The 17,543-nt window shown below is 43.6% G+C and overlaps 1 protein-coding gene across 2 annotated transcripts in view; it reads right to left on the bottom strand.

Annotated features, from left to right (window-relative positions):
- Positions 1-57: 57 nt before the first annotated feature.
- Positions 58-17,543, bottom strand: part of CUNH10orf90 (chromosome unknown C10orf90 homolog) — a 241,488-nt gene continuing 224,002 nt past the window's right edge. For both annotated transcript variants that reach the window (XM_021671703.2, XM_064373650.1), the window contains exons 7-9: positions 7,655-7,718; positions 3,889-3,988; positions 58-3,800 (exon numbers count right to left, since the gene is read on the bottom strand). In XM_021671703.2, the coding sequence (XP_021527378.2) occupies positions 3,762-3,800; positions 3,889-3,988; positions 7,655-7,718 (203 nt within the window). In that variant the 3' untranslated portion in view covers positions 58-3,761. The remainder of the gene's footprint in view (positions 3,801-3,888; positions 3,989-7,654; positions 7,719-17,543) is intronic.

The following is a 17,543-nucleotide window of genomic DNA, read 5'->3' as shown; positions in this document are numbered from 1 at the left end:
TTCAGATGTTTCTTGGTCTAAGCTCATGAATATCCTCTAACCATCTTTACCCCTTGCTGCCGGCTGTATCACTGAAGAATTGTTTTAGGCCAGAACTGAAACAGACTCAGATGTAAATAAATCTATTCCAGAACAGAATTTAATGATTGAAGTTACAATGGCAAATTCTATTTAGAATTTTCCAAATCCTCAAAGTATTCCCTGAAGTCTGATTTTAATAACAGAATTCAGAAAATGGGTAACCAGCTCCTGAGAGAAATATAAAGGACAGCAGTTACGATTCTTCAGGGCTTTCCCTTCATGTGAATTATAATATAATTACATTATAGCTCTGCTAACATCGTTCATAATAAAAAAGAAATACTGGCTATGTGAAATTCCTTTCTCAGCATTGAAAGACAACTATAACAGTAACAAGCCAAAAAAAAATTAGTTCGACAGACACCCAAACCTTAGTTTCCAGCTTTGTCCTGGGCTAGCTGCCCAGAGGAAAGACCAGCTCACACCAGCCATCATATTCCTCCCCTAATTCTCCATCCTAGCCACCTTAGTTAAGACCTGTTCTCAGAAGTACATGACTCAGTGGCATTTCCTCTCAAACTGATGTTTATTTATTCTTTAGATTTTAAGGTTGGGCATTGGATTTGCAAGGGGGATGAGGCTCTTTGTGGGAATTTTTGAAGGTTGGCTCCAACAGGCATTCTATTCTCTCTTTAAATGTCAAACAACATAAATCCACTTCTTGAAAAGTGTCATAGAACAGTCTAGAAGTGGTTGGGCCCTGAGTTTAAATGATTGATTGGGAAAAGCTTTGGGAACTCTCTGAGGATGTTGAAAAATAAGAAGAGATGTGCAGTGAGTTTGAAACCAGCCTGGGCAACATAGGGAGACCCTGTCTCTTCAAAAAATTAAAACATCAGCCTGGCTAATTTTTGTATTTCTTGTAGAGACAGGGTTTCACCATGTTAGCCAGGCTGGTCTTGAACTCCTGGGCTCAAGTGATCCTTCCATCCTGGCCTCCCAAAGTGCTGAGATTACAGGCATAAGCCACCATATCTAGCCATGTGCAGGATCTTTATCTGGAAAGACTGTCCTTAACTAATATCATGTATTTGATTTAAATGTTTTTTAAGAAATCACTTAAAGTATAAATAGAAATTCAGTGTAACATCCTGGAAGAGACTTAATGAGTTCAAGAAAGCAGAAATTAACCTGAAGGTAAGCTTGTTACCCTGCTGAAATGGTTTCTGAGAATGAGAAGAACATAAAAGGAAGGAATTTCTGAAGCACCTATTTATATTGGCTGATTTTTGTTGTAGCAGTACATTGAGTTTAATGGTCTTGTGTAGCACTCACTACAAAGTTGAGGGATTACAGGAGGACCAACTCACAGCCCCTGTGCTCTTAGGTTTCCCAAGACAGTCCTAACTTCCACCTCTACTTAGAATAGAAAACACTCATGACATGTTTGCTTTAGGCTAGCGATTCTTCTAAGCATTCAACACTCACTGACTTATTCAATTCCCATAACAAACATATGAAGGGAGCACTATAATTGTCTGCGTTTTGTGGTTGAGGAAACAAAGGCAAGATTAAATAACTTGCTGTGCCAGATATTGATTATATTCTCTCACCTCCAAATTCACCCTTTTTGCCTGCTCTGTTAAAATGGAACCAGGCCCTTTAAATATTTTCCCTTAGCCAGCTGACACACTGTTAGGCTTTGTCAGTAGAGCATGCTAGAGAGAAACTGAGAGAAACTGGGGGAGAAAAGGGTGCGGCTTCCCAGAGATAGTGCATTTGCTCAGCCAGCTCCAGCGCCAGGCCCTGCAGGTGGCATGTGGCCAGCAGCACTCACGGCCAGTTGCTTCCCCTGCCCCCTCCCTGAGGTGGTGTCGTAGCAGTGCCTCCAAGGAGGTAGCTCCCTGTGCATCCTAGAGGGCAGATCTCTGGCAAGTTCCAGAGAGACTTTTAGATTTTCAACAAGTTCCATTGGCACGCCACCACAAAAACTTCTCCATCACCTGCCGAGTCACTACGGTTCCCTCTCAGCCCAGGGCCAGGAGGGACACTCTTTCTAGGACTCCTTGTATCTGCTGTACCCACCTATATTCTTCAGGGCTATCTTTACTACTTACTAGCCAATCTTTTGCTACTCTAATCTGCTATTAAGGTTAATGATTAAATATATTAAACTTTTCCATTCAAATGACTGTGTGGTTTCTCTCTCCTAGTTGGACCCAGACTGACACCCTTGCCTAAGGCCACATTCCAGGGAGCAGCAGCCAAGATTGGAAACCAGGCAGCTGGGTTCCCGAGCTTCCATGCTTGACAGTGTTGTCAGGCCCTTGTGTGGGCAGGAGGGCACAGGTCTAATGCAGTGCGTGCTGATGTGAGGTCTCTAGTTCATACTGAAAGAAGGCAGAGAGGACATGGTGTCAGAAGAGAACCCCAGGGTGGAATTTTAAACAGTTTGCAGCAGATGGGTAAAAGAAAGGCATTTCAGAGAGGACAGTATGTATAGCAGCGGGAGGAGGGAAGGAAGGGTGACAACTTCAGGGAAGGACAGAGGTGTCACCGGGCTCCTGCTTCATCCCCAAAACTTTCGTTTCATTCCCAGGGAGAATCCTGGTAAGATTTGGAGTCTTCAGGATCCGAAATCTTGCTCTCAATGGTTTTCCCAGCTTTTCTCTTACCAGCTGTCTAGGAGGCAACATTCCCCGCTGGAGCATCTAGAAGCACAAGGACTTCCATGGTGGTCAGAAGCAGAAGAGGATGGGGAGCAGGTCAGTGGTACCTGCTGGGCCTTGGGCAGCATTTTATACCTTATGTTCTCTATCTTGGCTGTCTACTTCATAACAGAATATATAATGGGGAAATACTTGCATGTTTATAATAATTGCATTTATTTCCACTTGTATTGTAAAAACTAGCTTGTTCTTAGCTCCCCAGACACACATATTTATAAATAATGTATATTATAAACATTTGGAAGAACAGCTAAGCAAAGTTGGAGCCATTAGGCTATTTCTTAACAAAACAATTTTTTTTTAATGGGGCAGGGCGTGGAGTGTTGTAGAAAACACTGAAGTTACATTAGAGCTTCCATAGAAATGGATTATTTTCCCTAGTGAGGAACGGTGCTGGGGGCAGGGGTGGCTGAGGGCCACTCTGACTGCTCCAGGTCACAAAGAGACAGGCTGCTTGTTCCGCAGCCTCGGGCATTGCACCCACTGGTTTCCAAGCCAGCCTCTAGCGTTCGGTGGCGCACATGATCAGAAAGTTTTAAAATATACTATATGATGACCCATATTTTGGCATTTGCATAACTGGCAGGTGTTGGGATTGGTACTTAAAAGGAGATGGATTTGGATCCCAAAAGTTTGATGTAAAGTATTTCCCAGGGATCTAAGCAAACTTGCTCGTATAAGGCCTCTCTGATTGGCAGGAAACAGCAGGGGAGAAGAAATCAGAAGCAAAAGGTACAATTCAGAAGCAAAAACACGAAGGGGACTGTATCTAGTGGGTTACATCGAGGGGGTTTCCCCACAAGAGATTGTTGACCAGTTTCCTCGAGGATTATTGTTTCTGTTTGGCTTGGGTAGTAGTAATTCAGGAAGTGATGTTTTCCTTTATGGAAATAAAAATCCAAAGTAAAATAAGTGTTTTCCCATCATGAAGATAATGCTAAGTTTAATGGCTTATCCGGCATTTGAAGTCCTCCCAGGTCCAGGTAGTACGGTCAGCAGGGCAGCCTGCGGCTAGACCGCATTCCTTTGAAGGAGTTGGTCCAGTAATTGCTAGAGAAAAAGGGAAACAAAGATGTCAAGTTCAGATTCAGCATCTGTGCACCACACACATCACACCTGCTGGCAACGAGGCCATTACCTTTTTGAAGACTTCGGCACGGAGTCTGTTACTTTGTAAGATCACCCTTTTCCTTTGTTCTTCTTTCTTCTTTTTAACTTCCGGCAAGTTATTATAGATTCTGAAACAGATTCGGAAAACATTTGGAATGGTAGCTTGACAGCGCGCTCCCGCCGTGGGGCTGCATCCTGGCCTGTCGGCAGGCTCTTACATTTCAAAGGGAAGACCGCTGCTTATGGGCTAGCTCTCCACTGTAGGATACCAGGACGAAGGGCTTTCCTGACCATACCCAGAAGCCGCTGCAAGGCAGGGGATGGCACTTTGTCCAGTCCCACCAGGGGCAAAGCTGGAGAGGCCAGTTGCTTATTTAGAAGTCAATGTTTCTGTCCCTCCATTCTCTATGATAATAACCTAATCATAAAATGAAGGATTCGAAGCCTACTGTTTTAGTATTCTGATAGTAAACTTGTTTCCAAATACCTTCTTACCACTCAGTGTTTGCCTTCCTGTGACTTAGAAAAGGAACAACAAATAAATGGAAGTGGCAGGAACTATAATACTGGAATAAAACACATATGAGTGTGTAGTGTTTTTACCTCTCAATCTATTGCAGTTTTAACTAAGGGCCCAAGGGATCTTCCTCTGGACACTTCTTTCCTACTTTCTAACAGGCACTTCATGTACTGATGCCAGCTAATATTTCACTATAATCCACGGACACAGCAGAGTCACTGTAGCCTGAGCATCTGGGATGCCGTATATGTGACACTCGGCTAAAACATCTTTCTCTCTCTTGTGTTTGAAAGCCAGACAAGATATAGACGAGATGTTCCACCATTAAAATGATAAGGACAATGTGGAAAAATGATGATGACAGTCTTTGCTTAGGTATTGGGCACTAGGCTTCAATTGTTTGACATGAATTATTTCATTTCATCTTCACCACAGTTGGAAGAGGCATATAGTATCCCAGGTTGTATAAATGAGAAACCCAAGCCCCAGTAAGATCAGGAGACTTATATAAAGTCCCTTGGCTGGCTCGTGGTGGGCTGGGATTTGAACCTTGATCTGTTTGACTCTTACTACACAACACTATCACTCAACCATATGACATCAAGCTACGTGTGAGATCCTGGAAATGCTCGTGCCTAGCATAGTGTCTAGCATCTTGTAGGCATGAACATGGGTTGAATGAATGCATGAAAAAATGAACACGTAATTGCCATATTCAGGAATGATTTTCTAGAAAGGACTAGGAGGAAAACTGTAAAGGAGTTTGTAAGAAAACGGGCTTGTCTCAAAGCTCTGCAGTGGGAATTTCCTCGGATCTGTATAGACTGATCCTTCTGATATTGACCATCTCAATCACTTGGCAGACTGGCTAATATCAGGTGTCAACTTGATTGAATTGAAGGATTCCTGGATGGCTGGCAAGTTATTGTTACTGGGTGTGTCTCCGAGGGTGTCACAAAGGAGATTGGCATTTGAGTTGGTGAACTAGGAGAGGAAGACCCACCCTCAATGTGGGTGGGCACCATCTAATCAGCTGCCAGCGTGGCTGGAACAAAGCAGAAGAAGGCAGGGCAACCTTGCTTGCTGGGGCTTCTGGCTTCCTTCTTTTTCCATGCTGGATGCTCCTCCTCCTGCCCCTCCTGCCCTTGGACATCAGACTCCCAGGTTCTTCGGCCTTTGGTCACTCTTGGACTCGCACCAGTGGCTTGCCGGGGCTTTGGCCACGGACTGAAGCCTACGCTGTTGGCTTCCCTGGTTTCAAGGCTTTTGGACTCGGACTGAGCACTACTGGCTTCTCTCTTCCCCAGCCTGCATATTGTGAGACTTTGCCTTGTGGTCCTGTGAGTCAATTCCCCTAATAAACTCCCTTTTATATACATATATCCTATTAGTTCTGTCCCTCTGGGGAACACTGACTGATACATCTGGGAAGTCTAAAATAAAGGCTCCTAGGTCCCACTGAATCAAATACTTCTGATTCAGTATTTTCTTAAAAGAACTTGCCAAATATTTTCTTAAAAGAATTTCCGTCTATACAATGGACCACTCTGCAGACAGTCAAAACCAACAAGGAAAATAATCTGTTTGTCACAGAAGGGACTCACAGACACAAAGTGAAAAAGCAAGCTATTGAAAGATAATGAGTAGTATGATACCATTCACGGCTAAAAATCATTTAACTGTATATGCACAAATAAAAGTCTACTTTAAGACAAAGAGAAAGGCCTGACAGGATCCACAGGAGATATCACTGTGGGTGTCTGAGGGGCTGGGTGGGGACAGGGAAAGTGGACTGGGAATGCGAACGGTAACCGCTGGTCATGAGGGGACTTCAGCTTTATCTCCATTGTTTGCATTTTTCAAATAAAAATGTAATTGACAATATAATTAATAGCAGAGAATACAAAGAAAGGAAAGCTCCCGGTGATTCTTGGGTGAGCCAGAGGCAGAGCCCACCCAGGGTACAATCCACAGAGCAGAGCGTAAACCCAATTTCCAAATCCACCAGACGAGACCAGCTTGGGGAAGCCGATTACTCGAGGTGCAACATCACCCAGCTCACTTATCCTCTTTGAGCCTCAGTTTCCTCTTCAGTAAAATGATAGGGCAATACTCTCTGACTACTTATGCTGCTTTGAGATCTATTATTTTGATTGCTTAGTTTGCAAGGCTCCATAATGGTGGCTTTGGGTTTGGGCACTGGGAGGGGAGGATTTGGCTGAAAATTTTCAGTAAATTGAAAAGGAAATGGTTCTAGCATGAGGTATATGCAACTTTGTACTTCTGAAATAGCAAGTCTTAAAGCCCAGTGGCCCTTTAAAAACCCCAATTAGAATGCTGCGAATCAGGTCTTTAATGGCACGTCTCCCTTTTCCTCGTTTTCACTTCCTTATTTACAAAGAGGCTCCCAATAGATGATCAAAGTTACCTAATCACCATGGAAATAATATAATCATAGCAAAAGCAGAAATTATATGCCTGAAGTGGAGAGAAAACTATTCTTCCTATCTCAATGGTTTCTTTAAGTGTGCTATCAATTTGATTTAATTATTGTAATTCCTCTCTGTGCTAGATATTTTATTATAAACTAATGACATTTTACTTGCATGAACTTGGCCAGTGCTGCTGAGCTATTACATTTTGGTTAAGAGGCCAGATCTCAGAAAGAATGGCAGCCTTTGTGTGCACCAGATTGGTGAGAATTACTGGGAGTCTTGAACAGCCACCAGCCAAACAGAATAGGGAGGATGTCCCGGCAGCATGGCTGCCAGGTCTGCTGGAGACGGAGCACCGGGAAACCCAGCTCATGGCCCCTCCGAGGCTCCACTGGCTCCCAGGTGCCATCTGCCTCCAAGTTTGGATCCTTTCCTTCAGTTCCTGCCACAGTCCAGACCCTCAGGAGAAATAGCTTCTCTCCCCTTCATAAAATTGCCTTCAAAGGTGCAGTGACAAATAGCTCCTGCCCAGAGCGACAATGGGAATGTGCAGGAGTTCCAGCTCAGAGTCTGGGAATCTCTTAGAGACCAATTACTGGATTGGTTCAGAATCCAAGACCTACCACTTTCCTAAGGTTTTTCCAAGAGCAGCATTAACATTCAAAAATACACTTCAACTACCGTACTCACTTTAGCCGTTTTATCAGATTTGCAGCCAAAAAGACCTCAGACCTTAAACATGGACCCAGAAGTGGTGGTCCCATTGGAGGGCACTTGAATCCACCAGACCAGCCCACCCCGCCACTAACTTCTTTGCACACCACACAATAACCAAGTACCTCTTAGATCGCATATGCATCTCCTTCTCTGAAATGCACCGTTCTTTGGGTTTAAACAAGTTATCTGGAAAAAACAGAAAGAGAATTAAGTTCAGAAGGCATAGAATCTCGCATATTTCTAGAGAAACACTGTGGTCGATTTAGTACATACTCTGCTAATTGATCCATATCCTGAGTCTAAGCAGGACGCAGTAGGGACTGATGCACCGTAAGTGGTTTTATTGACAATTGGCCAACAACAGGGCTGGTCTTGACAATAGTTAACTAAGAACATGAAGTACAATGTTAGCATCTAACCTACTTTATGGAGAGCAACACCTCTGAGTGCTTCCTTTAGCAGTAGAGTCACGGTTTTCTGAGGAAAGTGCCAGAGTTGCAAGGTCATTCCATTCAATAGAAAAGTCCCTACACTAGGTCGGTGAGGCCTCTAGGGCAAGGAAATCCCCCAGCTATCCCTAGAGCATTTTGCAAGAAGGTTGCTGTCTACAGCCCTCCATCAGAACTGCTCAGCCTCTGCACGATGAAGACCACATTGCCCCCTTCCTAAGGTCGGGAAAGGTAATGAACAACAACAAATAATCGTGTGTGCTCAGTATTCTTTGATTAAGAAAGTACACAGTAGCTAAAAATCACTATGAGACTGGGATTCTTTTCATTCTAAGTACATATCTCTAACTGTAATGATGTTCACAGATGGCACACTTAAAAATGGTGTGTGTTTTAAAAAAATGTGTATATCCTTTTGCAAAAGGTGAAAAGGGACTGTTGCAGTAACTCATTTCCCTCGAGACACTCAGCCATGTAGATTAACAAAGGAATATGTAAATGCTGTGGGGTGCTTGTTGCATGGGGTTATGTTTGAGCAACTGCCATGCTTCCTAAGACACCTGGGCAGTAACCCACTCATCCAGCAGAAGCAGACAGGCAACTTAGCCCCTTGCCAAGCAGCAGAGTTGGAGTGGGCTTCCCGCGATCCCCAGTGAGGCCCTGGGTATTTCTATTCATCTCCTCTCAACCCGGGCCTGTCCCTTTGCTCATCAATCCAGTGGAGCAACCAAATATTTCTCAGGCTTGAGAACAGACAGAATTTTCTAGGAATATCTAAGAAGGTAGGATAGAGCCAAGGATCCTAAGAAATTTCTTCCTCTCTGGAGAAACATCACACAAAAACAGAGTGGCTGAGCTCGTCCCCTGTCTGGTTATTCAGACATGAAAAAGAAAATGGCAGCATCGCTTAACTTCAAAGACAAGATTCAAAGGAGAAATGAGAAAAAGAAATCGGAATATTTCCGACTAAGTGGTTGTATTGACAATTGACCAACAACAGGGTTGACCCTGACAAATTAAATAAGGGTGTGAAGTACAATGTTAGCAACTAACTTACTTTACAGAGAGCAATGCCTTTGAATGCTTCTTCTTAGCAAGAGAATCATGGTTTTCTGAGGGAAGTGCCAGGTGCAAGGTCACCCTACCTATAGAAAAATCCTTACACGAGGTGTGAGGCCTCTAAGGACGAGGAAATCTCCCAGTTTTCTCTAGAGCAATTTGCAAGAAGGAGCAGTAAGAAGACAACATCACCATGGAGACTGCAGTGGTCCAAGATGCCTCCCAGTACCCAGCGGCCCCAGCCCCAGGCAGCACCAGGTCAGAGCCAAGGGCCACAAAACATCCCAATGTCATTTCCAAGAAAAAAGGAAATGTCAGCTTCAGTCAATCAGGCCTTTGGGCAAGAAAATACATGACTCTTGATAGTCACTTATTCCACTTAGGGAAAAGAGACCTTGTACAAAGAATTAGACTCAAGTCCAGCTTAGCAATCCTCATGAGCTACTCAAGATTAGGGTGAGGCCAGGGTAGACAGATGGTGTCCTGAGGGGATTAAAAACATTACAGACAGCTTTTGTAAGATTTTGATCATCTTGGTTCAACTGTTTGTAGTCTACTCTGGGAAGTTATATATTTTTTTTTTTCAGTTTGTTTCTTTAGAGCACCTGATACCACAATTAAGCTTTGGTTTGATTTCCAAGAGGAGACAAAAGCAAATGTGGAGCTCTCTGACACTTCACTGTTGTGTTTTCCCGACTCTGCTCAGCCTGCTGTGCCACACAGAACTTTTGATTCTGGGCCCAGCAGCCCATGTTAGGTGCAAAACAAGCAAGACTGTGTCCAAGGGGGCCTCCCCCGCTGGTGACCTCAGCCCACACCCGGGAGGAGTGTTCGCAGGTTGGATGCTGCTGACTTTGAGTTTTCCAAATGGTTCCCAAGCTCATCTGATAAGTAGCAGGGTCTTTCCTAGCCTGGAGGGAAGAGAGGTGAGGAAGTGGTTTGAAATAGAGCAAGTGCATTGCCAACAGCTCCTAACTTTACTTTAGTGAAAGGAACAGAACTCCCTGGAGCAGCTTTGGGCACTTTGAGAGAGGAAATGGCTCATGGTTACAGAAATTGTGTTCTGGGAGCCCTGACGCTCCTCTGTCTCCCATGAAACCAATCCAAAATTCATTTCTCAGATATGTCTTTCTTCTTCCTTCTACATTTAAAGAGCAATTGTGTTGGTAGGGGATGCTCAGAGACAAAAGTAACAGATAAGATCCTCCCTTCATGAGATTTCATTTGTTTAGGGAGAAGCTGGACAAGTCACAAACCAGCTAAAGTATCCGGCAAATGCTCTGATGAAAATGAAATGCCACCATGTGTCAAAGCGGGACTGGGGAGGCAAGAAGGCCCCGTAGGGGAGGAGATCTTTAAACCAAGACTTGAATGACCACAAGAGCAGGTGTGGGAGGATCTGGGAGAGGGGCACAGTGAGCTTCTGCAGCAGGAACTGAAAGAGAGTCATCGAGGTTGCGGTGGGAGGGAGAGTGCAGAGGCGAGAGCTAAGACTACTTTGTTTCTCCACCCAAGTGATGCCTTACAACTGCCTGGGGATTTTGACAAAGATTCCTGTGTCTTGGCACTAGAATCTCAGCGAAAATCTCCAGATGACTCCAACATGCCCTACAACTGGAAACCACCCATGCTGGGCTTTGCAAGCCTTTTCAAGGAGCTTTGTCAGTCTGTTACTCTCTTACTTTGTTCGCCTTCAGAGTAAGCGAGATGGAGAGCCGTGTGGAGTTTAAAACATGAGTTCTGATGTTTATTGCTAAAAGATGACCACAGTAGCTCTTCAAAACATGAACTAGGTGGAGGAGACGCAAAAATGGCAGCAGCAAGACAGGTCAGGCAATTGCAGCTGGGTGGGGAAAGATGGCTGCATGCAGGTAGCCACGGGATTCTTCTGCCCTGTACAGGTAGAAACTGAGTTGAAGGGGCCAGGAGACATGAATCGAGGATGACTCCCAGGCTTTGGGTTTAAGCAACCCACTCATTTGACAATTGTTAAGTTTTTATCTCCTTGGTGCTACGTGGTATGGACACAAAGATAAATAAGACTAAGAGCTCAGAGCCCAGGATGAGAATGAGGTAAATAAGGCCTTCAGATGCCAACAGCAAAGTCTGCACAGGGTGAGGGGAGACCTCAGGAGGGAGTGGTCAGGTTCACCAGGGAAGAGGGGCATCTGGGAAGACCCTATAACAGGAGACACTTGAACTGGGCCATGAAGTAGACAGAGATGTTCCCCCAATAGCCTGTGGTGGGTGGGGGTGGGTGAAAGGGCGGCCCAGGGCAACACAGACCTGGCTGCAGCAAGAGATGAGTCATCCGTTTCATCTCTCCTGGCCCCACAACTCAGTTTCTACTCGTGCAGGGTAGAAGAGTCCCATGACCTGCCCACGTCGTCTTCCTCAACCTGGTTGTAACTGCCTTCAGGACATGTTCAGCACGACCCACAGGGATTTCACTTCATGAGATGGAAACCTACCCTGCATGAGCTTTGTTAAAAAAAAACAGAGAAATCCTATCTATAAAATTACTCTTAATGGAAATTCTGCCTGTATAAAATTAAAGTGGCAGGTGAGAACACTTTCCAGCCTGCTTATGGGTATCTTAAAGATTTTCCTTGAAGTTTGATGTATTCTAATTCACTGATAGGGAGGGAAGAGACTGCAGTCGTGTTTACCTCAAATGATCATTCAAATAGAGGAGGTTTTTCTCCCAATAAAATTATTAAGGTAAATTGCCCATGTCTGTATTCCTGGAAAATACTTTTTTCCCCCAAAAGTCTTTTGCACCTGCCTCATTATTGGATCCAAACTGCAGTGTCTGTTGCTAATTTAATTTGGTAAGGCCAGACTTCCTCAAGCCCTTGCTGGTGTCAAAGTCAGCAAACAACCAGGTACCAAGATTTGGGTGCTTCTGAGAATGACTCTAGTAAGGTCAAAGTCTAAATATCCCATTAATCTCTATAAACACATGTGGGTGTTTACTGTAATACTCACATCACCGGTATGCACACACAGGCACACACACATGCACAAGGACAAGTGGCCTGGACATTCAGACAGTTGACAGTGTCACCAGAAGGCAGCAAAGATCACCCTGCCACCAGCATGACTGGTCGTTTGTGGGGCTCAGCTGTTTTTCCTCCACGCAGAGCCCTTATCTACAGCTCTGACTGCAAACTTCATTTTACGTACTGAACAGGTAATCTAAATGATAATCAAGTTCACACGATTTATTAGGACAATGCCCTCCAGAAGCCTATTTTCTGAAGTCACCCTGAGCATTTTGAAGAATGTTTTAGACATTTGCTTCCACTATCTTAGAAACTCCAAAACCAAGAGATACCAGTTGGAGAGAATTCAGCAGGAGTCAACAAACCAGGCTGAGTGTAGACATCAAGTCTCTGCTTCTCTGAATATCCTATTAAAGATTGGACCTTCGCGAAAGAATGGAAATGGGGTGTGTTTAAGGAAACCCCCAACATGTATGTATTCTAAGATCACTAGCCTATGGATTATGCAATTTCAAAGCCACTGGGTCTCTCCTGCTGCTGTTGGAGTAATTCCATCATGGTTCTCAGGGTTTAAATCCATGGTTCTGAGGGTTTAAACTTGTACATCATTTCTGTTCAGCTCACCATGGTGGAACCGCTAATTTTCTTGATGTAGGCAATAGGGGAGTGGTCTATCTTAGACCAAATCACCCCTCCGGAAATTAAACAGCACAGGTTATACCATATGAAGGTGAGTTAACGACTCATAGGTGGTTTGGCTCTGACGTGCTCTCATGATAAAATCTTATGCTGGATTCTCATTTTTAAACATCCTGATGTTTCTAAAATCACTTCTAGTCTTCTGTAGAATCCCACTGAATGACAGTTGCATGTGACAGGCAGCTTGTTACAGAACCCTGGCGGTGAGTGGAAGCCTCACAGATGCTGGTATTGATATGAAAGTGACGCCATGTGCCAATTACTATCCAGACACATGAGAGAGCTGCTGATGTAACAATTTGGACAGACAAGGCTCTCAGACCTTCTCGTGAAGGAACATAAAATTAAAATAAAAAATAAGCCAGAGAGTCTCCAGAAAAATCAATTTCCTTTTGCATACTCAGTTTGAGAAGCAAGGTGTACAGGGCTTCCTGGTAAAGGAAGGGTGGATCATTCTCTTGCACATAGAAATTTACCTTTGAGCTTGAGCTCAGAGTGGGGTCACCATCTTGGAGCTCTCATGGAAAGACAGGGTGCTACAGAGCTACCGGATGGATTTGATAAAGGGTCTGCACCCTTGGTGGGGAGGTGGTGAAGAGAAGTCCCTGCCATGAACACTGGCACCACAGGCCTCCCCAGATCTTCTAAGGAGAGACCCCTGATGCACTATGGCAGATGAGGCCCAGGACCAGAACTTTGTTTCTACACCTGGAGGATTCCAGACCCCCAAGTCAACCATGTCTACGAAAAACATTTTTGGAGAGAAATGGAGTCTTGATGTACTTCCTGAGCCCATGCTTCTCTATCTCTCGGACCCAGCAGCACTGTCCGCAGTCCCCTTCTCCTCCTGACTCCCAAGGGGTCTTCTCCTATATGATTCTAGATGTGGTTTACAGCTGTCTGCCTGACCAATTTTCTCCCCAAGTGGCATATGAACTCCTAGAGGACAGGAAAGTCTCTTCTCAGCCCCTAATATGCCTGGTTTTTCAAAAGATATCCAGTGCTTAATATTTTTATTTACCGGCTGGTTACTCCTCAAGATATCCAGTAAGAGACAGGGTTCTCCGTTAAAGCTACAAGAACTGCTAAGGAAGGCTGGCACATATCACCTCCTAATTCAGGTTGCCCGTAGTGCCAAAGACCAATTGAACAACAAGATCCACCTGTGCAAATTCAGTTCACCCAACGTGGACAGGAACAGAGACTCTCAAACTAACCAGATTCTTACTCAAGACCAGAAACTTACAGCATGAATCCCAGTGGAGGACTCCTGTCAGTTGCCCAAAACATGCATTTCCCCCCAGGGGACCTCAGCAGTGGCTGACAAAGTGATGCAGACTATTTTCTGCAATGAACACCCTGTTGAAGTTGAAGGCAAATCAGTTGAAAGACGGGCAGCTTCATCCAGTCTTTAGGATATAATGATTCAAATTCTTAATTACCTCACTAAACACAATAGGAAATTCACTTTCTTTCTTTTTACAAAAAAATAATATGAACATTAGAAAATTAAACATCATACTTTTATGATGTATATATAATGATTTCTTTGGCTTGCCTGAGCCTCCATAACATGATGAAGTTTTCTCACGTATAAATCTAAAACCCTCAGGCCACCTTAGGCCTTTGCTTGGTGCTGTGTCCTCTGGGACAAGCTACTTGTGCTAAGATTTGGTTTCTCTGCACCCAGTAGGGGAGCAGAATCATTTTTAAAAACTTTTCTTTTTTGAGACAGGGTCTCACTCTGTTGCCCAGGTTGGAGTGCAGTGGCACAATCATAGCTTACTGCAGCCTCAACCTTCCAGGCTCAAGTGATCCTCCTATTTCAGCCTTCCCTGAGTAGCAGGGGTTTTGTTTGTTATTTTTGTTTTGTTTTTTGTAGAAATGGGGTCTCGCTCTGTTGCCCAGGATGGTCTTAAATTCCTGGCCTCAAGTTGTTCCACCCAACTCATCCTTCCAAAATGCTGGTATTACAGGTATGAGCCACTGTGCTTGGCCTGGACTCTTCTTTAAAGGTTCTTGGAAAGACTCATGGGAATGCTTTATATGAAAGTGCTCTATTAACCATGAAGAAGCTAACAGCAATGCCAACGACCACTATTCCCCCAGTGTTCCTCTCTGCACCGGGCACCTACCCCCAAATTCATGATTCAATTCATCCTTATAGCACCCCACTCAAGCTAGTCTTCTCTCATTTTTACAGGGGTTTTATGGGTAGGTAAATTATCTCTAGTCTTAAAGTAAGTAGACAAGAGACCTGGGAGTTGCATACTGATGTAACCAGAGGGATTTTTATTCTCTGCAAAAAGATAAAAGGTTGTGGTTCTCAAAGGAGGGATTGTATTTTCACATAAATGTCAACATCTGTGTGGCTTCCAGTTACCTTCCAGTCCCTGAAGCAGCAGCATCGACATCACCTGGAACTTTGTTACAAATGCAAATACTCAGTTCCTATACCAGGTCATCAAAATCAGAAATTCTGCAGCTATGCTAGTGGTCTGTGGCTTCAGCAGCTTTCCAGGTGATTCTGATGTCTGCCTGGGTTTGAAGATCACTGTGACCTTGATAGAATGTACTAAGAGTGAGAAGGAAAAAAGCCAAGTCCCTGCATGGGTTTTGAGCCTTTGAGGAAGTATTGCCAGATAAAATAAAGACTGCTCAGTTAAACTTGCATTTCAGATCCACAACAAATATTTTTTAGCATAAATATGGGACATGCAATATTTGGGACACACTAATGCTAAAAAGGCTTCATTATTTATATGAAATGCGAATTTAACTGGACATCCTATATTTTCATTAGATAAATCTGGTAACCCTACTTTGAATGTTTACAGAACCTCTCCATACCATGGCAACAAACAGGCCCCCTGCTGCAGGGTCCCTGAGGCTACAGTCCTAAGCAGCTGCATGTGAAGGCAATGCTGTGGAAGGCCAGCCTGTGTCCTTGTAATGCACTTAGTTCTCTGGCAGTTTATTGCTTCTTCCAGCTATTCTCCCAGCTAATTGGTATGGATGAGCCTTCCTCCTTGATCTTTTTTTCTGTGGTTATTTCACATTGTGACATCTGTGAAGACTTTCTAACAAGAATGTGACTGACTCCTTTTTTTCCAGAGGACTTTGTGCTAGGCACCAGCATGGTGGCATTGTTACAGATGCCAGGGTATACACACGGAGACAGCTCCAGGCAGGGCACATTGTTAAACAAGTTTCCAGTGAGGCAAAGCTAGCCACAGATGGAAATCTGCACCACATCCTGCTGCCCAGAGGAACCCCAGGACCCTCAGCCATTACTTCTTGAAATTGCTCAACATAAAGGATGCAGGTAATGAGGGTAAGACCACTTTCCCACAGCACCAGATTTCTACAGAAAATGGAAAACTGAAACTTCATTTGGGGTTTCATTAGCAAAGCATCGTAGAATCTTAAAGTAATGTTTCCAAAGCAGACTATCAAGAATTAGATAAAAACATTTCAAGGTCCAAAAGAAAATTTAGGAAAAACAGGATTAAACAAATTTAAGCAGGTTTTTTTTTCCCGTAGTACTTATCAGCGCTTTTAACATATACTGAGCATTGCACACTTCCAAAAGAATACAGTATATAACAAATAACATACTTCTCAAAGGAATCTGAAGGAACTCGTTTTCCTCTGGAATGCATTGTGGTTAGTATTTGGCTAGAGGAAACCGAGAAGAAAAATGAGACCAACTAGAGGACATTAACAGCTATAACTAGTTCTGTTTTAAAAATTATTTGTACCTGTTATACAGAATTTAATGTGTGTGTGTATATATATGTGTGTCTGTGTCTGTTGTGTGTGTGTGTATGGCATACACAGCCACCTATCATTTCTTAAAAGTGTGTATGTGTGCCATTTCCAACATGGCAGTGGGGGTGCCAATGCTGGAGAACCTATACAACTGCTGCCTCAGACCCTGGAGTTGTGTTCCCTCCATATGTACCCATGCCCTAGACCCTGGTTTCATGGCTACTCCATTGGTACCATGCATCATACACTAGAGTCACCATCACCATGAGTGCACCTGTCAGCCAGAGCCACTTCAGGAGAAATCCTCTTGGCCATGACATCCTTAGTGGTAGAAAAAAGCAATCAGGAGGATCCCAGAAGCCTTTGCCACTGAAGACCCTAAGAACCCTTGCTGCTGCTGTAGACACCCACTGCCTTGGCCACTGAGGACATCTGCAATATTGGCAATTGTGAACCTCAGCTGACACCTATGCCACTGCACCCTCATTAAAGCCAGAACTGCCACCCTCCACCCAATATTCTTGAACTTGCCTGAAAAGGATGATTTCCCCCCCACAATGAAACCAGTACTTAAAACCTGGAAGAGGTTACTGCTCCATCAAATGTGCAGACATCATTGGAAGGCAAAAAGAAACAGGAAAACAACAAGGGAGCATAATACCAACAAAATAATATGATCATTGTCCAGTAACTGACCCAGAGAAATGGAACTCTATGCAACATCTGACAAAGAATTCAAAATAATTGCTTTAAGGAAGCTCATCCAACTATAAGAGAACACAGAAAAAAAAAATGACATCAGGAAAACAATATATGAATAAAATGAGAAGTTTAACAGAAAGATTGAAATAATTAAAAAGAACCAAATAAAAATTCTGAAACTGAATGATATAACCAATGAAATTTTAAAAGGCAATAAAAAGAATTAACAGCAAAATTAAGCAGAAGACAGAACCTGTGAATTCAAAGACTGGTTATTTTAAGATACCTGGTCAAAGAAAAAAAAAAGAATGAAAATGAATGAAGAA

The sequence above is a fragment of the Aotus nancymaae genome, unplaced genomic scaffold (genome assembly GCF_030222135.1).
Source record: "Aotus nancymaae isolate 86718 unplaced genomic scaffold, 86718_ANA_hifiasm-v0.15.2.pri h1tg000010l, whole genome shotgun sequence".
Classification (NCBI taxonomy): domain Eukaryota; kingdom Metazoa; phylum Chordata; class Mammalia; order Primates; family Aotidae; genus Aotus; species Aotus nancymaae.
Note: the sequence above shows the minus strand (reverse complement) of the source record. Positions and strands in the feature narration are given on the sequence as shown.